At 50.9% G+C, this 20,590-nt stretch overlaps 1 protein-coding gene across 1 annotated transcript in view; it reads left to right on the top strand.

Annotated features, from left to right (window-relative positions):
• GLG1 (golgi glycoprotein 1) overlaps positions 1-20,590 on the top strand; it is a 435,835-nt gene that overhangs the window by 293,895 nt on the left and 121,350 nt on the right. The window contains 1 exon segment of the mRNA XM_030203623.1: positions 3,977-4,069. Within this exon segment, the coding sequence (XP_030059483.1) occupies positions 3,977-4,069 (93 nt within the window).

Below are 20,590 nucleotides of genomic sequence, written 5' to 3'. Positions count from 1 at the left end.
AATGCCTTTCAATTAAAACTTAAAGCTGAAAAAACACAGTGTCTTATACTTACATCACAATATAACACTAACAAATTCACCTCCATAATTACTCCAAACTTTTCCCTTCCTGTTTCAGACACTCTGAAGATTCTGGGAGTAACCATTGATCGTAATCTCACACTTGAATGTCATGTTAAGAATACAACTAGGAAGATGTTTTAGTCAATGTGGAAGCTCAGAAGACTAAAACCTTTCTTTCCAAGGGGCATTTTTCGCAACCTGGTACAATCAATGGTGTTGAGTCATCTAGATTATTGCAATGCGCTGTATACTGGCTGTAGAGAGCATATCATCAAGAAACTTCAGACAGCCCAAAACACCACAGAAAGACTCATTTTTGGAAAATCAAAATACGAAAGTGCTACACACCTAAGAGAGAAGTTCCATTGGCTCCCAGTTAAGGAACGCTCTGTGTTCAAAGTTTGCACTCTGGTTCATAAAATCATTCATGGAAATGCTCCAGCATACATGTCAGACCTCATTGATTTACCTCCCAGGAACGCCAAAAGATCAACATGCATATTCTTGGGACTTCAGTACCCCAGCTGCAAAGGTCTAAAGTATAAACTAGTACACGCGTCCTGTTTTTCTTACATTGGCACGCAACTGTGGAATGCATTACCACTGGATCTGAAAAATATTCATGACCTCGTCAACTTTCGAAAATCTTTAAGGACTTTCCTTTATAATAAGGCTTACCATAATAATAATAATTGGAAATCCAACACATCACTAATTACCTGATAATCTGTCTGCCTTCTGATTTATTGAATTGATTATATCCATTTCCTTTATAACAAGACTTCCCATAATAATCAATAATAGGAATTTCCAATTGATAATCTGTCTGCCTTTTGATTTATTGTATTGATTATATCCATTATGTTTCACTTGCTCTTTATGTAACCAATTGTTTATCTACTCTTGATTGGCGCTGTTATGATGATATATTATTGTAAGCCACATTGAGTCTGCAAATAGGTGGAAAAATGTGGGATACAAATGCAATAAATAAATTTATCCAGCTGCAAGCTATGCCAAAACATTTCTCAGGACCCCACCTTCATTCACAAAGGAAAAATATTCAACATAAAGGAATCTTTCACATGTTCATCTTCCAGTGTGGTATATATCATTCAGTGTAAAAAATGTAACGAAGGATGCTATATTGGAGAAACAAGCCAGATGCTAAAGACAAGATTTAATTTACATAGACATCACATGAAGAATGCCGGTGCCCCTGTGGGGCAGCACTTTACAAAACCAGAACACTGTACCAGTGATTTCATAGTAAGAATCCTGAAAGGTAATTTTAAAACACAGGAACGCAAGACCTTTGAAGTCAGAATGATTGAATATTTTGACACCCAACAGACAGGACTTAAAAAGGATCTGGGGAGCAGATGCACTAACCCCACGTAAAGAGCCCTTCCCTTACCGATTCCATAGCGAATCGGTAGGGAACGGCAATGCATCAAAGAAAGGGAATGCAAATGAACTGCTCGTTGTTCTGGGGCAGGGGGACCAGCAGTTCCAACAGTCGCACGACTGCTTAGTGCACTTTTACTGCTTTGAGGGAGGAAAGTGGGGGGAGGGGTGTTCGGTGGTAACCAAGCTTGGTACGCCACTGGTTATACTTTAACTTCCCATTTTGCCAGTATCTTTGTAGACCTCTAAGCCTGAATCTGAACCTAAGCAGCTCTCTTCCCCCTTGTGATCTAGTTTAAAAGCTGCTCTGTCTCCTTTTCAAATGGTAACACCAGCATTTGGGTTTCTTCCTGGTTAAGATGGAACCTTTCTTTTTGAAATAAGCTTCTCCTTTCCCAAAGTGTGACTCGGTACCCATATATACCACATCACTCCCTAAAAATCCTGTCTAGGTGTTGCATGGGGTCTGCCACCATTATATCAGGCAGGCTTCCAGATGAACCCCATACCCACCAGCTTGATGGAGTTCTTGCTGTTCACCCCCCCCCCCCCCCCCCCCCCCCCCCCCCGCCAGCACAGTGGAGTGACTGGACTTGGGCTTCATATACAGTAATGGTCTGCCTGAGAGTGATCCCCACAGGCAGTGGCGTACCAAGGGTGGGGGCTGTCCGCCCCGGGTGCACGCCGCTGAGGGGGGGGGGGGGGGTGTGCCGCGCGCCTGTCGACGCCGCTCGTTCCGTGCTCCCTCTGCCCCAGAACAGGTTACTTCCTGTTCCGGGGCAGAGGGAGCATGGAACGAGCGAAGCCGACAGGCATGCGGCACCCCCCCCCCCCCCAGCAGGTAAAAATGCACCCGGGGGGGGGGTGTCCTTTCGCCGGGGTTGGGGGGGTCACGCTGCACCCGGGGGGGGGGGGGGGCCTCGGCGATCCACCCCGGGTGTCAACCACCCTAGGAATGCCACTGCCCACTGGAAAGGGGTTGAGAAAGAGATAACATGTTTCTTTTTATCTTCTGAGAGCACACTAGTGCTACTATGATATAAATGCATTATTTAATTCAGAGAGTGGTTGGTGATATAGGCTTGCTCTATAGAGCTACCAATGGGAGCTGTTATTGGTTATTTTACTTATAAAACTTATGTATTGCCTTTCTTTCAAGTTACTTGGTGTTTAAAAAAAATTGAAGACCATAGAGGACATATTTAATAGGATAGTAATTGTCGGGTTCTACCATGTGGAAGGTGCTGCCAGTACAATATAACATCCCTAGATTCTCCATGGCTGAGCTTGCCTCACTGTGGGCTCAGCCACTCCAAATATTGGGGTGATATTCCTCTTCTCCTCTGTCTCCACATATATTGGTGGTTACTCGGGGAGGCATTATTTGCACAAGAGTAAAGGATGGATATTTTTCTGTGCTCATGAAAAGCCTTGGTCCTTGTGCTGACTAGAACAACAGTGAAATTACCCACAGCTCTGTAGGCGTAAACAGTATTTGCACCCCTTGTTGGGCAGTGAAGGTAGAAACGTGCAAATAGAAATCTTATTATGCATTCTGTATGCTATTATTAAAACTATGTCTTAGAGATGTTTATACTGCTAAGCTAAAAACACAAAACTAATTGAAATAACAAAGAATTTATTTACATGAAGAATAAGTACTATTTACAAGAATGAAGTGCAAGCAAAAGAATGTGACACAAATAATTAGAATAAGGAAGTCTGTAAGAACATTTTAGAATATCACAGAAGAAAAGAAAATATTAGCTCTTTAAAATGCTAGAATGACCACTAATCAGATCTCAATTGGAACAAACACACACGTCCCTCAGGCACAAAAATAAGTGTCACCTGTTATGCACAAGTGATTACAGAGCTTGGCTTAAGACCAGGACCGAAACGTCTGTCACTTCCCTCATGAACAGCATGTGTAGCAGGCAGTGCTCAACAGTGTTCCAGGTTGATCAGTCAGAGAAGACAGCTGATGAAATGTTAAGTTGTCATTGTCGTCTTTGCTGTTCTGCTTGTTGGTTTTTTTTTTATGGCAGGCGCCTTTTCCTTCTGAAGTGCAAGCATCGGAAAAGTCACAGCAAAGTTCATGTATTATTGGAGCCTTAGCATTGCACCTCTATTCTGTAGAACAGGTCTGCATGTAGTCAAACTCTGGAATACACCAGTGACTATGGCAGGGACTCTCAACCTTACAGCTGATCTGTGGCTTCCCTTTCTATTAAGTCTGGATTTCTTTGTGCCATGCAGCACTGTCTATCTCCACAGTGTGTCTTGAGTCAGCTGTCCAGTTTTTCCTAGCTACAGGTAAATTTAAAATGACAGGCTGTGATTCATTATTAAAATAAAAATTCTAATTCTTGTTAAGAAAAGTTAGGAATGTATTTCTTTGTGGCTCACTAATGTCCTCCCTCATTCCCCCAACCCCATCTGTTTTTTTTCTTTCATGTATGATTGCTAATAAACAAGCAAGCTGACTTTAATATTTCTTTTACAGACAGAGGATATCCGCCTGGAGCCAGATGTTTATGATGCCTGTAAGACTGATATCAAGAATTTTTGCCTGAACATACCCTATGGCAATGCCCAGGTAAACCTGGTCTTTTTTTCCAAATAGGAATAGGGAACAGAAGAGTCCCATTAGTGACAGCTATGAAATTTAGTTTTGCACTGAGCAATGGTGTATGCTGCCATAAGGCCATTGTAGTTCTTGGTCTACATGAGGCAGATAATGAGCATGCTGGAAACTCTGTACAGATATTTCATGCTACAAGTTGGAGGCATTTATGCATCTTAGAATGCTGTAACGGAGCTTAGGAAAGACCTTGAATATAACAAGCCATTTTTTTTTTTTAAATGTCATGAAAACCATCAGAAAAAGGACTTGGTAACAGGCTATTTTTAACATGTCATGCGAAGAAATAAGGGAAGTGGGAATACAGGCTAAACTGAAAAGAGTTATAAAATGTGTTACTGATCTTTATGAAAAGAAAGAAAAAATAAAAGCAAGAAGAAAATGAAATTTATATGTTCATCAATGGAGTGGCTGAAAAAAATCAAGGCAAACAGAAGATCACAAAAGGAGGAACACAAACAATATTACCGCATAAAGCTGGAATAATCAATGAAATCAAGAAGGCAAAAGCATGGACAAAAGTAAAAATGGCTAGGATATAAAGAAGTGGCAAGACATTTTTCAGGTATGTTAGGGGAAAGAGGGAAGGCCAGAGGTAGTATTACAAGACTCAGAGGTTCCAAAGGCCGTTGTGGAAATGAGAGAAAAGCAGAAATGCTGAACAAATATTTGTCTCTGCTAGATTAGTCCTCACTGAGTTATCTTTCTGACCAGCAGATAGAGTATTGAAACATTCCAATGATGTTACTGGTATAAGAGCTGGTGCTCCAAGGGATTCTCCAGTATTTCCTACCTTAGCAGATGGTGAAACAGATACTAGGCCCTATTCCCCAGAATGCAATCCATAGCTTCCATATCATCATGCTGATCAATCCATAGACTGGTGGGTTGTGTCCATCTACCAGCAGGTGGAGATAGAGAGCAAACTTTGCCTCACTATATGTGGTCATGTGCTGCCGGAAACTCCCCAGTATGTTCTCTATCTCAGCAGGTGGTGGTCACACACAGCAGCAGCTCTGGCTAGGCCTCCAAGCCTAATTTTTAGGTTTTGTTGAGTGCCTGGGGTTGAGGGCTCTTCTTGAGCAAGTGCAAACCTGGTGGCGCCAGGTCCCTCCTTTTCTCCCCCCTCCCGCTGGGTCCGTTTAAAAAAAAAAAAAAAAATTTTGAACGTCCTTAAACGCGTTTATTGCAGCTTCTCACTGGGACACCAGGTTGTTACAGCTCGGAGCGGACAGCAGGTAATTTTTACCTTTTATAGCGGGCAGGGGGTTCCCCGATTGGTCTCCACGTGGCCTATGGCGTTGGAGGGCGAGGGCGCAAAGAGTCGCTCCCCGGATCGCGTGTGCACTTCCAGAGGGGATGCGGGGGTCTTAAAGTCTGATTCGCCCTTGTTGGGTGACAGTTTCGTGACCGATGAGTGTCCCGATCCTTCCTCCGGTGTGGCGGTTTTTTCCCGCCATAAACGCCCATCCCCCACGGCTCGCCTCCGCCATATTGGCTGGCCACGCGGCTCGGACGGCTTCTTCTTGGGCCGCCCTTGAGGTGGGAGACATTGATGCCATGAACGCCCTTAATTTGGGCGACGGCACAAAAGCGGCTAAAGTTAAGCGCCGTTCTTCCCGCGCGGCTCCTTCGCGGAGTGTCGCACCGGACGCCATCTTGGATGCGCAGCATGTCTCTCCCCCGCTCTTGCGAGCGCCGGTTGAGGGTGCGTCTAGGGCTGTAGCCCAGGCTGCGGAAGTGCACAGTATGCGGGGTTTCTCCCCCGAGTTTGTTTTGCTGCTGCATCAGGCCTTCCTTATGCAAAACGCTGCCCCTGCTCCCTCGTCTGGTAAAGAGGTTGAGGCCCCCGGAGGTAAACGCCCTCGGGTTGATTCCCAGGCCTTGGAGGACTTTGTCTCCTCCGATGTAGATGAGGGCAGCGTATCTGAGTTCTCCCAACGGTCCTTTGCGGATTCCTTGGAGGAGACGGATCCCCGCTCGGATGGAGCGGATGACCCCTCTGCAGCGCGGCTCTTTAGCTCAGAGGATTTGCCCAACCTGTTAATGCAGGCCATGGGCATTTTGAAGATTTCCTCTCCGGAGGACGTCTCTCCCTCAGCCCCTGTTGGCTCTGCCATTATGCTGGGGACGAAGCGCCCGCATAGAACCTTCCACGTGCATGATGCCATGCACACCTTAATTTCGGCTCAGTGGGATGTCCCGGAAGCGAGCCTTAAAGTGGTTAGGGCTATGTCCCGCCTCTATCCTTTGCCTGAAAGTGAACGTGAGGCCTATCTGTGGCCTACCGTGGTTTCTTTAATCACTGCGGTGACTAAGAAAACGGCGTTGCCGGTGGAAGGTGGCACGGCCCTATAGGACGCCCAAGACGGAAGATTGGAGGCGGCCTTAAGGTCGTCCTTTGAGGCGGCTGCTTTAAGTTTGCAGGCCTCAGTTTGCAGCTCCTATGTGGCCAGGGCGTGCCTGACTATGGTGCAGCGGGCTTCCCCCTCGGATCATTCCTTGAGGGCTGATTGGCCGGCCCTGGAATCGGGCTTAGCCTATTTGGCAGACTTGCTGTATGATGTCTTGAGGGCCTCAGCTAAAGGCATGGCTCAGACAATCTCTGCGCGGCGGTGGCTTTGGCTGAAGCATAGGTCTGCTGACCACGCCTCTAAATCCCGCCTGGCTAGATTGCCTTTTAAAGGCAAGCTGCTCTTTGGGGTCGAGCTGGACAAAATCGTGACCGATCTCGGCACGTCTAAGGGCAAGAGGTTACCAGAGGTCAGGGCTCGGGCTAGTGCTCACCCCGTTACCTCCAGAGGACGGTTTCAGGAAGCCCGTCGGTACCGCCCGGGCAGGTCGGGCTCCTCTGCCCCCTCTTCCTTCAAGAGGAAATTCTCCCCCAAGCAGCATTCCTTTCGCAGAGACCGCCGTCCCGGAGGTGCTCCCTCCGGTCCTCCCCTAGGGTCTCGTACCCAATGACGGGGCCTTGGTCCACGCCCCATTGCAGATTGGAGGACGGCTGTTCTCGTTTCTGGGCGAGTGGATCACAATAACTTCAGACGCTTGAGTGCTGGAAGTCATCAGAGACGGCTACAAGCTAGAGTTCTGCCGACCCTTAAGAGACGGGTTTGTACTCTCTCCCTGCAAGTCTCCGGTCAAAGCTGTGGCAGTGCAGCAGACCTTGGACAATCTGATCCGCCTGGGTGCGGTCGTTCCGGTGCCAGAAAATCAGCTTGGCAAGGGACGTTACTCCATTTACTTTGTGGTACCAAAGAAAGGAGGTTCTGTACGGCCTATCCTCGACCTCAAGGGGTCAATCAGGCTCTTTCGCATGGAGACCCTCCGCTCTGTTATAGCGGCAGTGCAGGCAGGAGAGTTCCTGGCATCCTTGGTCATCAAGGAAGCGTACTTGCATATTCCCATCTGGCCTCCTCATCAACGCTTTCTGCGTTTTGCAGTACTGGGCCGACACTTCCAGTTCAGAGCCCTCCCGTTCGGGTTGGCTACTGCTCCGGGGACCTTCTCCAAAGTAATGGTGGTCATCGCGGCCTTCCTGAGGAAGGAAGGAGTACAAGTCCATCCTTATCTGGACGACTGGTTGATCCGAGCCCCCTCTTATGCAGAGTGCGGCAAAGCTGTGAACCGGGTGGTTGCTCTTTTGAGCTCCCTGGGGTGGATCATCAACTGGGAGGAAAGCCAGCTGCGCCCAACTCAGTCCCTGGAGTATCTGGGAGTTCGATTCGACACCCAAGTGGGCAGAGTGTTCCTGCCAGACAATCGGATTGTCAAGCTTCAGGCTCAGATGGACCAGTTCCTAGTAGCCTCTCCTCTTCGGGCTTGGGACTATGTGCAGCTGTTGGGATCTATTACGGCCTTGATGGAAGTAGTGCCCTGGGCCAGGGCTCATATGAGACCACTACTACACTCTCTGCTGCAGCGCTGGACTCCGATGTCGGAGGATTATGCTGTGTGCCTTCCCTTGGACCCAGCAGTGCGCAAGGCGCTGAGCTGGTGGACACAGACAGACAAGTTGTCTGCAGGAATGCCTCTGGTGACCCCGGAGTGGATTGTCGTCACGACGGACGCCTCTTTGTCGGGCTGGGGAGCCCACTGCTTGGGAAGGACAGCGCAGGGGCTCTGGTCTCCTGCAGAGGTAAAGTGGTCTATCAACCTCCTGGAACTCAGAGCCATTCGGTTGGCGCTTTTGGAGTTCATCCCGGTATTGGCGTTGAAGCCTGTACGGGTCCTGTCGGACAATGCCACGGCTGTGGCCTATGTCAACTGCCAGGGAGGTACCAAGAGCGCCCCTCTAGCCAAGGAAGCCATGAATCTATGCCAGTGGGCGGAAGCGAACCTGGAACAGCTGTCAGCGGCCCACATTGCCGGAGTCATGAATGTCAAGGCGGACTTTCTCAGTCGCCATACCTTGGAGCCCGGAGAGTGGCAGCTATCTGTTCAGGCGTTCTTGGACATCACGAAGCGCTGGGGCCAGCCGAACCTAGTTCTGATGGCGTCATTGGCCAATTGCCAAGTGCCGCGCTTTTTCAGCAGAGGACGGGACCCTCGATCCCTGGGAGTAGATGCTCTTCTCCAACAGTGGCCGACACAAGAGCTTCTCTATGTGTTCCCGCCCTGGCCCATGTTGGGCAGGGTGCTAGACCGGGTGGCAAAGCATCCGGGCCGGATAATCCTGGTGGGTCCGGATTGGCCCAGACGTCCCTGGTATGTGGACTTGATCAGGCTCTCAGTGGACGAACCTCTGCGACTGCCAGTGGAGCAGGGCCTGTTACATCAGGGTCTCGTGGTGATGGAGGATCCCTCCCCCTTTGGTCTTACGGCCTGGCTATTGAGCGGCAGAGTCTGAGGAAGAAGGGCTTCTCAGACAAGGTCATCGCCACTCTGCTGAGAGCGAGGAAGCGCTCTACTTCTACTGCTTACGCCAGGGTTTGGCGTACCTTTGCAGCGTGGTGTGAAGCAGGGTCACTTTCTCCATTTACTGCTCCAATTTCTTCAGTGCTGGCGTTCCTGCAAGAAGGTCTGGAGAAAGGCCTGTCGCTCAGTTCCCTGAAAGTCCAGGTAGCGGCCCTGGCTTGCTTCAGGGGCCGCCTGAAGGGTGCTTCCCTGGCTTTGCAGCCGGATGTGGTGCGTTTCCTCAAGGGAGTTAATCCCCTGCGCCCTCCTCTGCACTCGGTGCCTGCGTGGAATCTCAACCTGGTGCTAAGAGCCTTACAAAGCCGCCTTTTGAACCCTTGTCGAGGGCATCTCTGAAAGACCTGACGTTGAAAGCAGTCTTTTTGGTGGCTATCACTTCAGCCAGAAGAGTTTCCGAGCTCCAGGCACTCTCTTGTCGAGAGTTTTTTCTGCAGTTCACTGAGGCAGGAGTGACTATTCGCACAGTGCCTTTCTTCCTACTCAAGATTGTTTCTCGCTTCCATGTGAGTCAGCAGCTCTGTCTCCCTTCCTTTCGTAAGGAGGACTACCCAGAAGAGTATTCTGCTCTCAAATATCTGGATGTGAGACGGGTCATCATCAGATACTTGGAAGTGACCAATGATTTCCGGAAGTCGGATCATCTGTTTGTCCTGTTTGCAGGTCCTCGTAAGGGTCTGCAGGCTGCTAAGCCTACAGTGGCAAGATGGGTCAAGGAAGCCATTGCAGCGGCTTATGTGGCCGCGGGGAAGGTGCCGCCTATTCAGTTGAAGGCCCACTCCACTAGAGCTCAGGCGGCCTCGATGGCAGAGGCCGGGTCCGTCTCCTTGGAAGAGATTTGCAAGGCGGCAACTTGGGCATCGGCCCATACCTTCTCCAGACATTACCGCTTGACTGTGGCTGCTCGGGCGGAGGCCCGGTTTGGAGCTTCAGTGTTGCGGTCAGGGATTTCAATGTCCCGCCCTGGGTGAGTACTGCTTCGGTACATCCCACCAGTCTATGGATTGATCAGCATGATGATATGGAAGGTAAAATTATGTATCATACCTGATAATTTTCTTTCCATTAATCATAGCTGATCAATCCATAGCCCCTCCCAGATATCTGTATTGTTTATATTCTGGTTGCATTTTAGGTTCAAGTTTAGTCTTCAGTTCCTGTTCAGGAGGACTTCGTGTTCAAGTTTTTCAATGGATTCTTCAAGAGTTGAGACGAATTTGTGTTACAGTGAGCTGCTGCATTCCTCTCCCCTCCGTTTTACGGGGCTGGATTGAGACTTAAATTCTGCCGGCGCTCCCTCCCGCTTCGTGCGGCAGTAGGGCAGCTTTGTACCCCTCCCGCTTCGGCGGTGTTAGGGTCAGCCAGCTCCTCCCGCGGTTGCGGTTGCATGATAAGCCAGATCCCCCCGCATCGGCGGGTGTGGTGTCCCTCCCTCGCTCCGCGGGGATGAGCTGGACGGATTCCCCTCCCCCACTTGTGTGGGGATGAGCTGGGTTAATTCCCCTCCCCCGTTTCGGCGGTGGTGAGCTGGGCAGAATGTCCCTTTGTGGGTGTAATTCTCTAAGTGCTGAGTCCTGCGGATGGAGCTTGGATATCGACATACTGAGGAGTTTGCGGCAGCACATGACCACATATAGGGAGGCAAAAGGATTGCTCTCTATCTCCACCTGCTGGTAGATGGACACAACCCACCAGTCTATGGATTGATCAGCTATGATTAATGGAAAGAAAATTATCAGGTATGATACATAATTTTACCTTGTATTCCTTGAATTTTTGAAATAGTCCCTGGGCCTTCTGCTCCTGAAGTTTGGGCCATGGGCCTTACCTCAGTTGAGCATGGAGCATTTTATTTATTGATAATAATTTTTATTGATGAAATTGCATAGTGGTTAGGGTGGTGGACTTTGGTCCTGAGGAACTGAGTTCGATTCCCGGCACAGGCAGCTCTTTGTGACTCTGGGCAAGTCACTTAACCCTCCATTCTCCGAGGACAAGCAGGCTGCTTGTTCTCACTGATGGGTGACGTCCACGGCAGCCCCTCCAATCGGAATCTTCACTAGCAAAATCCTTTGCTAGCCCTCGCGCGCCGATGCGCACCGCGCATGCACGGCCGTCTTCCCGCCCGAAACCGGCTCGTGCCGGCCAGTTTTCTTTTGTCCACGCTCAGTACGGTCGTGTTATGCCGTTCGTGCCCCGAAAAGTCGACCTCGCGCGTCTTTTTTGGACTTCGCTAATAAAAAAATTAAAAAAAAATCCTTTCGGAAGGAGACCTTTTCGGTCTGTCCCCTTCCTATATATTTCTAGTTTTTGCCCCGTGAAGTTTTCTTTCGTCATCGGGGTAGGCCCCTTTGAGGCCTCGGTTCGAAGTTTTTCTTCCCCTTTTTGTGGTGCCATCTTCGCCATTACGAGTTTTGATCTCGCCGGCGCGATTTTTCCGCCCATGACATCGAAGTCTCCCAGCGGCTTCAAGAAGTGCACCCAGTGCGCCCGGGTAATCTCGCTCACTGATAGACACGCATCGTGTCTTCAGAGTCTGGGGGCTGGGCACCGCCCGCAGGCCTGTAGTCTGTGCTCTCTTTTACAAAAGCGGACTCAGGTAGCGAGATTGGCCCAGTGGAACGTTTTGTTCTCGGGCTCTTCGTCGGCATCGGCACCGGGAGTATCGAGTGCATCGACGTCACCAGCGTCCAGACCTTCATCCTCGGCCGCGATTGCATCGAGTGTATCGAGGCATCGACCCTCTGCATCGGGGCTGAGACATCGGAAGGCTGCGTCGGTGGTACCAGGACCTCCTCGTCTGCTGATGTCGTCGGACGGTGGTGCTTCGTCTGGAGTGCAGGTGAGGGCTGTCCATTTCCCTGCTGGTGGCGGTGAGCTTTCGGGTGGGTCTCCCCCTACCCTGAGGGCTCCTGCGGTACAGCCCCCCTGAGACCGACCTTCTTCGGCCTCGGCCCCGAGGAAGAGACGGCTGGATTCTACGTCCTCCTCGTCGGTACCGGGAAGCTCCGGTGACATGCTTCGTCTGAAAAAATCAAAGAAGCATTGACACCGGTCTCCTTCCCGCATCGGTACCGAGAGCTCTGGGTCGCCGAGGGAGTCGGCACCCAGTAGGCATCGGCACCGGGAGGACCGCTCACCCTCTGTTCAGGAGGTGTCGATGCGCTCCACCTTGGACAGCCCGGAACAGCCTCCACGCCCGGAACAGACTCTGACATCGACACCTGCATCGGCTTCCATGTCTTTCTCCACAGCCGCTCTGCACGAGAGTCTCCGGGCCGTTCTCCCTGAGATCCCGGGTGAGCTGTTGCGCCCTTCCCCTCCGGTACCGGGGGTGCTTGCGCCTCCGGTACCGTCGAGTGAGGCGCCGGCTGGCCCCTTGCCCGGGGTGAGGTGGTACCGACTGCGGTAGCCTCCCAGGAAGGCTCCCCGACGACGTCGGCGGAGGGAGCTTCGCCGGTGCTGCCGAGGGAGTCTACCTCTCGACGCTCCCACCGTGGCCGTGGTTCCATGGAGTCGAGCCGGGCACGGCTTCAGACACAGGTTCGTGAACTTGTCTGATACCGATGGTGAGGCCTCGTGGGAGGAGGAGGAGGACATCAGATATTTCTCTGACGAGGAGTCTGATGGTCTTCCTTCTGATCCCACTCCCTCTCCTGAAAGGCAGCTTTCTCCTCCCGAGAGTCTGTCTTTCGCTCCCTTTGTCCGGGAGATGTCTACGGCCATCCCCTTCCCGGTGGTTGTGGAGGACGAGCCCAGAGCTGAAATGTTTGAGCTCCTGGACTATCCTTCTCCACCTAAGGAAGCGTCCACAGTACCCATGCATCATGTCCTCAAAAAGACATTGCTGGCGAACTGGACCAAGCCATTAAGTAATCCCCACATTCCCAAGAAGAACGAGTCCCAGTACCGGATCCATGGGGACCCAGAGCTGATGCGCACTCAGTTGCCTCACGACTTTGGAGTTGTGGATTTGGTCCTAAAGAAGGCTAAGAGTTCTAGGGAGCATGCTTCGGCGACCCGGGCAAGGACTCTAGAACCTTAGATTCCTTTGGGAGGAAGGCCTACCATTCCTCTATGCTCGTGGCCAAAATTCAGTCTTACCAGCTCTACACGAGCATACACATGCGGAATAATGTGCGGCAGTTGGCGGGCTTGGTGGATAAGCTCCCCCCTGAGCAAGTCAAGCCTTTTCAGGAGGTTTTCAGGCAGCTGAAGGCGTGCAGAAAATTCCTGGCCAGAGGGGTGTATGACACCTTTGATGTTGCGTCCAGGGCCGCTGCTCAAGGTGTGGTGATGCGCAGACTCTCATGGCTGCGTGCCTCCGACCTAGAGAATAGACTCCAGCAGCGGATTGCGGACTCGCCTTGCCGTGCGGATAACATTTTTGGAGAAAAAGTCGAGCAGGTGGTAGAGCAGCTCCACCAGCGGGATACCGCTTTCGACAAGTTCTCCCGCCGGCAGCCTTCAGCTTCTACCTCTACAGGTAGACGATTTTTGGGGGGAAGGAGGACTGTTCCCTACTCTTCTGGTAAGCGTAGGTACAATCCTCCTTCTCGACAGCCTGCGGCCCAGGCTGAGCCCCAGCGCGCTCGCTCTTGTCAGCAGCGTGCGCCTCAGCAAGGCCCCTCGGCTCCCCAGCAAAAGCAAGGGATGAGCTTTTGACTGGCTCCAGCAGAGCATAGCCGACATCCAAGTGTCAGTGCCGGGCGACCTGCCGGTCGGAGGGAGGTTGAAAGCTTTTTACCAATGGTGGCCTCTCATAACCTCCGATCAGTGGGTTCTCCAAATAGTCCGGCAAGGATACACCCTCAATTTGGCCTCAAAACCTCCAAATTGTCCACCGGGAGCTCAGTCTTACAGCTTCCAGCACAAGCAGGTACTTGCAGAGGAACTCTCCGCCCTTCTCAGCGCCAATACGGTCGAGCCCGTGCCATCCGGGCAAGAAGGGCTGGGATTCTATTCCAGGTACTTCCTTGTGGAAAAGAAAACAGGGGGGATGCGTCAAAGAAAAGTTCAGGATGCTTTCCCTGGGCACCCTTCTCCCCATGATTCAGGAAAACGATTGGCTATGCTCTCTGGACTTGAAGGACGCCTACACACACATCCCGATACTGCCAGCTCACAGGCAGTATCTGCGATTTCAGCTGGGCACACGTCACTTCCAGTACTGCGTGCTACCCTTTGGGCTCGCCTCTGCCCAGAGTGTTCACGAAGTGCTTGGCTGTAGTAGCAGCGGCATTTCGCAGACTGGGGGTACACGTGTTCCCATATCTCGATGATTGGCTGGTGAAGAACACATCCGAGGCAGGAGCTCTACAGTCCATGCAGATGACTATGCGCCTCCTGGAGCTACTGGGGTTTGTGATAAATTATCCAAAGTCCCATCTTCTCCCAATGCAGAAACTCGAATTCATAGGAGCTCTGCTGGATTCTCGGACGGCTCGCGCCTATCTCCCAGAGACGAGAGCCAACAACTTGTTGTCCCTCGTCTCGCGGGTGCGAGCGTCCCAGCAGATCACAGCTCGGCAGATGTTGAGATTGCTGGGCCACATGGCCTCCACAGTTCATGTGACTCCCATGGCCCGCCTTCACATGAGATCTGCCCAATGGACCCTAGCTTCCCAGTAGTTTCAGGCTGCTGGGGATCTAGAAGACATGATCCACCTGTCCACGAGTTTTCTCAAATCCCTGTATTGGTGGACGATTTGGTCCAATTTGACTCTGGGACGTCCTTTCCAAATTCCTCAGCCACAAAAAGTTCTGACCACGGATGCGTCTCTCTTGGGGTGGGGAGCTCATGTCGATGGGCTTCACACCCAAGGAAGCTGGTCCCTCCAGGAACGCGATCTGCAGATCAATCTTCTGGAGTTACGAGCGGTCTGGAACTCTCTGAAGGCTTTCAGAGATCGGCTGTCCCACCAAATTATCCAAATTCAGACAGACAACCAGGTTGCCATATATTACGTCAACAAGCAGGGGGGCACCGGATCTCGCCCCCTGTGTCAGGAAGCCGTCAGCATGTGGCTCTGGGCTCGCCGTCACGGCATGGTGCTCCAAGCCACATATCTGGCAGGCATAAACAACAGTCTGGCCGACAGGTTGAGCAGGATTATGCAACCTCACGAGTGATCGCTCAATTCCCGTGTAGTGCGACAGATCTTCCAGGTGTGGGGCACCCCCTTGGTAGATCTCTTTGCATCGCGAGCCAACCACAAAGTCCCTCAGTTCTGTTCCAGGCTTCAGGCCCACGGCAGACTGGCATCGGATGCCTTCCTTCTGGACTGGGGGGAGGGTCTGCTGTATGCTTACCCTCCCATACCTCTGGTGGGGAAGACTTTGTTGAAACTCAAGCAAGACCGAGGCACCATGATTCTGATTGCTCCTTTTTGGCCGCGTCAGATCTGGTTCCCTCTTCTTCTGGAGTTGTCCTCCGAAGAACCGTGGAGATTGGACTGTCAGAGGGTGTCTCCCGCATCTTGCTTGCTTCCAGGAAAGATTCCACTAAGAGGAGTTACTTCTTTCTATGGAGGAGGTTTGCCATCTGGTGTGACAGCAAGGCCCTAGATCCTCGCTCTTGTCCTACACAGACCCTGCTTGAATACCTTCTGCATTTGTCCGAGTCTGGTCTCAAGACCAACTCTGTAAGGGTTCACCTTAGTGCAATCAGTGCATACCATTACCGTGTGGAAGGTAAGCCGATCTCAGGACAGCCTTTAGTTGTTCGCTTCATGAGAGGTTTGCTTTTGTCAAAGCCCCCTGTCAAGCCTCCTACAGTGTCATGGGATCTCAATGTCGTTCTCACCCAGCTGATGAAACCTCCTTTTGAGCCACTGAATTCCTGCCATCTGAAGTACTTGACCTGGAAGGTCATTTTCTTGGTGGCAGTTACTTCAGCTCGTAGAGTCAGTGAGCTTCAGGCCCTGGTAGCCCAGGCCCCTTATACCAAATTTCATCATAACAGAGTAGTCCTCCGCACTCACCCTAAGTTCTTGCCAAAGGTTGTGTTGGAGTTCAATCTGAACCAGTCAATTGTCTTGCCAACATTCTTTCCCCGTCCTCATTCCTGCCCTGCTGAACTTCAGCTGCACACATTGGACTGCAAGAGAGCATTGGCCTTCTATCTGGAGCGGACACAGCCCAACAGACAGTCCGCCCAATTGTTTGTTTCTTTTGATCCCAACAGGAGGGGAGTGGCTGTGGGGAAACGCACCATATCCAATTGGCTAGCAGATTGCATTTCCTTCACTTACGCCCAGGCTGGGCTGGCTCTTGAGGGTCATGTCATGGCTCATAATGTTAGAGCCATGGCAGCGTCGGTAGCCGAAGTCAGCCACTATTGAAGAGATTTGCAAAGCTGCGACGTGGTCATCTGTCCACACATTCACATCTCATTACTGCCTGCAGCAGGATACCCGACGCGACAGTCGGTTCGGGCAGTCAGTGCTTCAGAATCTGTTCGGGGTTTAGAATCCAACTCCACCCCCCTAGGCCAATGTTTATTCTGTTCCAGGCTGCACTCTCAGTTAGTTGGATAAATTGTTAGGTCAATCTCAGTTATGTCCTCGCCGTTGCAAGGCCCAATTGACCATGGTTGTTGTTTTGAGTGAGCCTGGGGGCTAGGGATACCCCATCAGTGAGAACAAGCAGCCTGCTTGTCCTCGGAGAAAGCGAATGCTACATACCTGTAGAAGGTATTCTCCGAGGACAGAAGGCTGATTGTTCTCACAAACCCGCCCGCCTCCCCTTTGGAGTTGTGTCTTCCCTTCTCTTTGTCTTGATACATACGGGACTGACGAACACGAGCCGGTTCGGGCGGGAAGACGGCCGTGCATGCACGGTGCGCATGGGCGCACGAGGACTAGCAAAGGCCTTTGCTAGTGAAGTTCCGATTGGAGGGGCTGCCGTGGACATCACCCATCAGTGAGAACAATCAGCCTGCTGTTCTTGGAGAATACCTTTTACAGGTATGTAGCATTTGCTTTGCCCGCCGCATTGAGCCTGCCATGAGTGGGAAAGCGCAGGGTACAAATGTAACAAAAATAAAATCAATAAAATTGTCATAACATAAATATTCCTTGGTGATGTGACATCCAGACTGACAATTCGCAACTAGGACTTCATCATCAAACTTTTTACAGTTTCTCCCTCTCCCTGTTCCTTCCCAAGCCCCCCCCCCCCCTTATGATTAGGCAATTTTAACCGAAGCTTCCGCTTAGTGCAACTGTTCCAAACCTGTCACTACATTATTCCACAAAATCTCATACTGTATGCTAACCATCTAATTCCAGTCAGCCTCCTGCTAGGTTTATGATATTTCCTTCCCAAACCTCCACTGCCAACTCCAGGCTCCGCTCATTCTGCCTTGCCTCACCCTATGCTTGGAACAATCTTCCTCAACTCCTACGCCTAGCCCCCTCCCTACCCATCTTCAGATCTTTGCTTAAAACTCACCTCTTCAATGCTGCTTTCGGCACCTAACCTTTCGTGAAATATAGTATGTCCTATCAGACGGACTCTACACTTGTCTTTAGATTGTTTAGATTGTCTTTAGATTGTACACCTGTCTTTTAGATTGTAAGCTCCTTGAGCAGGGACTGTCCTTCCATGTTAAATTGTACAGCGCTGCGTAACCCTAGTAGCGCTTTAGAAATGTTAAGTAGTAGTAGTACAGCTTTAAGCAGAGCTTCATAACAGGTCCAAGTCTTCCTCTCCTGAGCATGGAGCATTTTATTCGCTTCAGCCTCAAGTTTTGATACACAGGCTTTGACACAGCTTCCTGTCAGCAAAGGTTGGTGTGTTGGGTGGGGGGAGATGGAGGATCCCCATTCCCCCACCTCCTCTTTAAACACCTGAGTCCCTTAGGTGCTCCGTTACAGCATGTAATAACAAAAAATGGAATTTCAATTCTGGTTGGCTTTGCTTTATTTTCCTTGTTCTGCCATAGAAATAGTTTATTTAATAAAAAAAAAAAAAAGTGCCAGAAGTAATTTATTAGTGTTGTACACTGTTCAAAGTCTGCTGAGGCTTCCAGGATGGTGGGTAAGCTGTGGGGTGGGGGTGGGGGGGGAGGAGAAAGTCTATAGATTTGCTGCAGATTCCAGTGGGGGCTGGGGTAGTCTCTTCTTCTTTTGGTTTGTCTGTCAGCAGGCAGGTGATGCCCTGTGTGCAGGAGGTGGGGGCTCAGCTCTGCTGTAAGCTCCCTGAGTCCCATCTGAAATAGGTTTACATCGGATTTGACCCCAATAGGCTAAGGAAGATTCCAAGAGGGGGACTGCAGTTCTTCTGCGTCTCCTGAGGGTGCCATGTTGCTGTCTGAGGTCCTAGATCTGCAGGAAACAGTAGCCATACAGTCGTGTGTCCCCCCCCCCCCCCCCCCAAATGCAGGTTGCAGGATCGGACAGGGACATGGGTTGGCTGGAGGCCTCCACCTCCTGAATGATAAGGGGTCAAGGCACTGCAGAGAAAATGGATGCTGGTCCTTATGGATTGTGTGTGAGAGGTTCTTGAGTGAGGGCACTTCTTCCATCTTGGCCCAGGTCCGAGCAGACCCATGCTGCTCCTGGAAGGGGCCCCATAAAAATGCAGGGTGCTCAGCTTCCTCTGTTAAGAGGTCTGGAGACCCAAGGGTCTCCTCACCAGACACTTGAAACTTGGGTCCTGTGGTTCCTGCTCAAGGATTTGGACGGTTACCCCCTGGAATGGGCATCTCCTGGGTTGAGGGACATGTCACTTGAAGACGGATCTCAGTTAGGCTTTTTTAGGAGAGAGGTACTGCCCCAGCTTATTGATTCAGCCATTTTTGAGGGACTGCGCAGTCCAGTGAAAGCTTTCCCCTTGCATAGGGCACTGTTAGTCCTGGCTAAATGGGAGTCCCTGAAGGAAATTCTCAGTGGCACTAGGTTACCCAGTAAGCTCTGCTTTCTGCCTAGGGAGTACATGGACAGGGTTGTTCTGCCTCCCCCAAGGTTAAATGCTTTAGTCCTGTGGAAGAGGGCGCGGCACTCAAGGATGCCCTTAACAGAAGGGTGGCACGGCTTTTGAAGTAGATGTTTGCTTCCTTGGCTTTTAATCATTGATTGCAGAGGCTTCATTGCTCAGGCTGTTTTGCAGTGGGTGCATCATTTTCCAGAGTTGCCAAAGATTGCAGACCTGGACTCTGGGGCATAATTCCTGGCAAATATCCTTTACAATTTGGTTTGCATCTCTAGCCTTGGTGGTGGTAGCCCAGACGTTGCTGATACGGTACTAAACAGTGGAAATGGCCTCCAAGTTGCAACTCAGCAAACTTCCCTTTTGGGGACGTTTCTTCTTTGAACAGGATTTGGAGAAGCTGGTTTAGGATCTGGAGGACATCAGCCTTCCAGCACTTCCAGAGAACCACCATCATGCTCAGACCAGATCCAAAGGCAGCAGCTCTCATTCTAGCAGGTGGCAGTTGGACCTGCCAGTGAATCAGCATGGCACTCAAAGGCAGTGCAAAGCAATAGCCTCTTCCAGCAAGGGTTCCTAATGAGGGGCAGTTGGACTTTTCAGTGGTGCTGGTGGGAAGCAGGGTCTGTTTCACCACAAGTGGGCCTGCATTGCTTTGGGCCAGTGAGTTCTGGAATTCTCTTCACGGGTATTCTCTGGAGTGCACAAAAGTGGTTTCCAACACCTTTATGATATCCCTTTGTGGGTCACCTGCAAAGCGAAGAATAGTTGGGGACATCCTTCAACGTCTATTACAGTTGGCAGTGGTGGAACTTGTGCCTTGCTAGGAGAAGAGCCGAGGGCATTATTCCATCTATTTTGTGGTCCCTTAGAAAGGCAGGTTCTACGTGCCCATCCTAGATCTGAAGGGCATGAATGCTTCTGAGTCCCTCACTTCTGGATGGAGACCTTATGGTGTGTAATCACATTAGTTTGCCGGGGGAGTTTCTGGCCTCACTGGACCTGAGGCATATCTGCATATCCTTATTCGAAACTCTCAGGTGTTTTCTGTGCTTTGGTGACCTTGGATGACATTTCCAATTGAGGGCCTCTGTTAGCAACTGCTCCCAGAACCTTTTCCAAGGTTGTGGTGGTGGCAGCTATCTCTGCAAGAAGGGAATCCAGGTGCACCCGTACCTGGACGATTGATCAGGGTGGCTTGGAGGCTACATTGCGTATTTGCCTCTTTGAGCACCTGAGCTGGGTGGTCAGTTATGCCAAGAGCCACTCGAGTCCCACTCAGAAGTTGAACTATCTGTGGGTTTGTCTTACGGAGGAGTGCAAGTTCAAATTTTAGTCTCAGAAGCAAAGGCATGCAGAGAGCTCTCTATGCCTTGAATTACTTGCAGCTCCTTAGCTCCATGGCAGCAACTCTAGAAGTGGTTTGCTGGGCAAGGGCTGATATACAGCTGCTCCGTAAGGTATTGTCTTATTGGGCTTCCTTGTCCCAGGAGTTTGGGCACAGATTCCTGTATTGGAGGTCTTGTGCTGCTTGTTGGCCTGGTGGGACAGACAATACCATATCAGGAGGGTTCCATTGCCTCCTCCTCCTCCCCTCCCCCACACCGAGTGGAATAGGGGTCACGACTG

This window comes from Microcaecilia unicolor, chromosome 5, assembly GCF_901765095.1.
Source record: "Microcaecilia unicolor chromosome 5, aMicUni1.1, whole genome shotgun sequence".
In the NCBI taxonomy this organism is placed as follows: Eukaryota; Metazoa; Chordata; class Amphibia; order Gymnophiona; family Siphonopidae; genus Microcaecilia; species Microcaecilia unicolor.
This window is presented reverse-complemented; position numbering and strand designations above follow the sequence as displayed.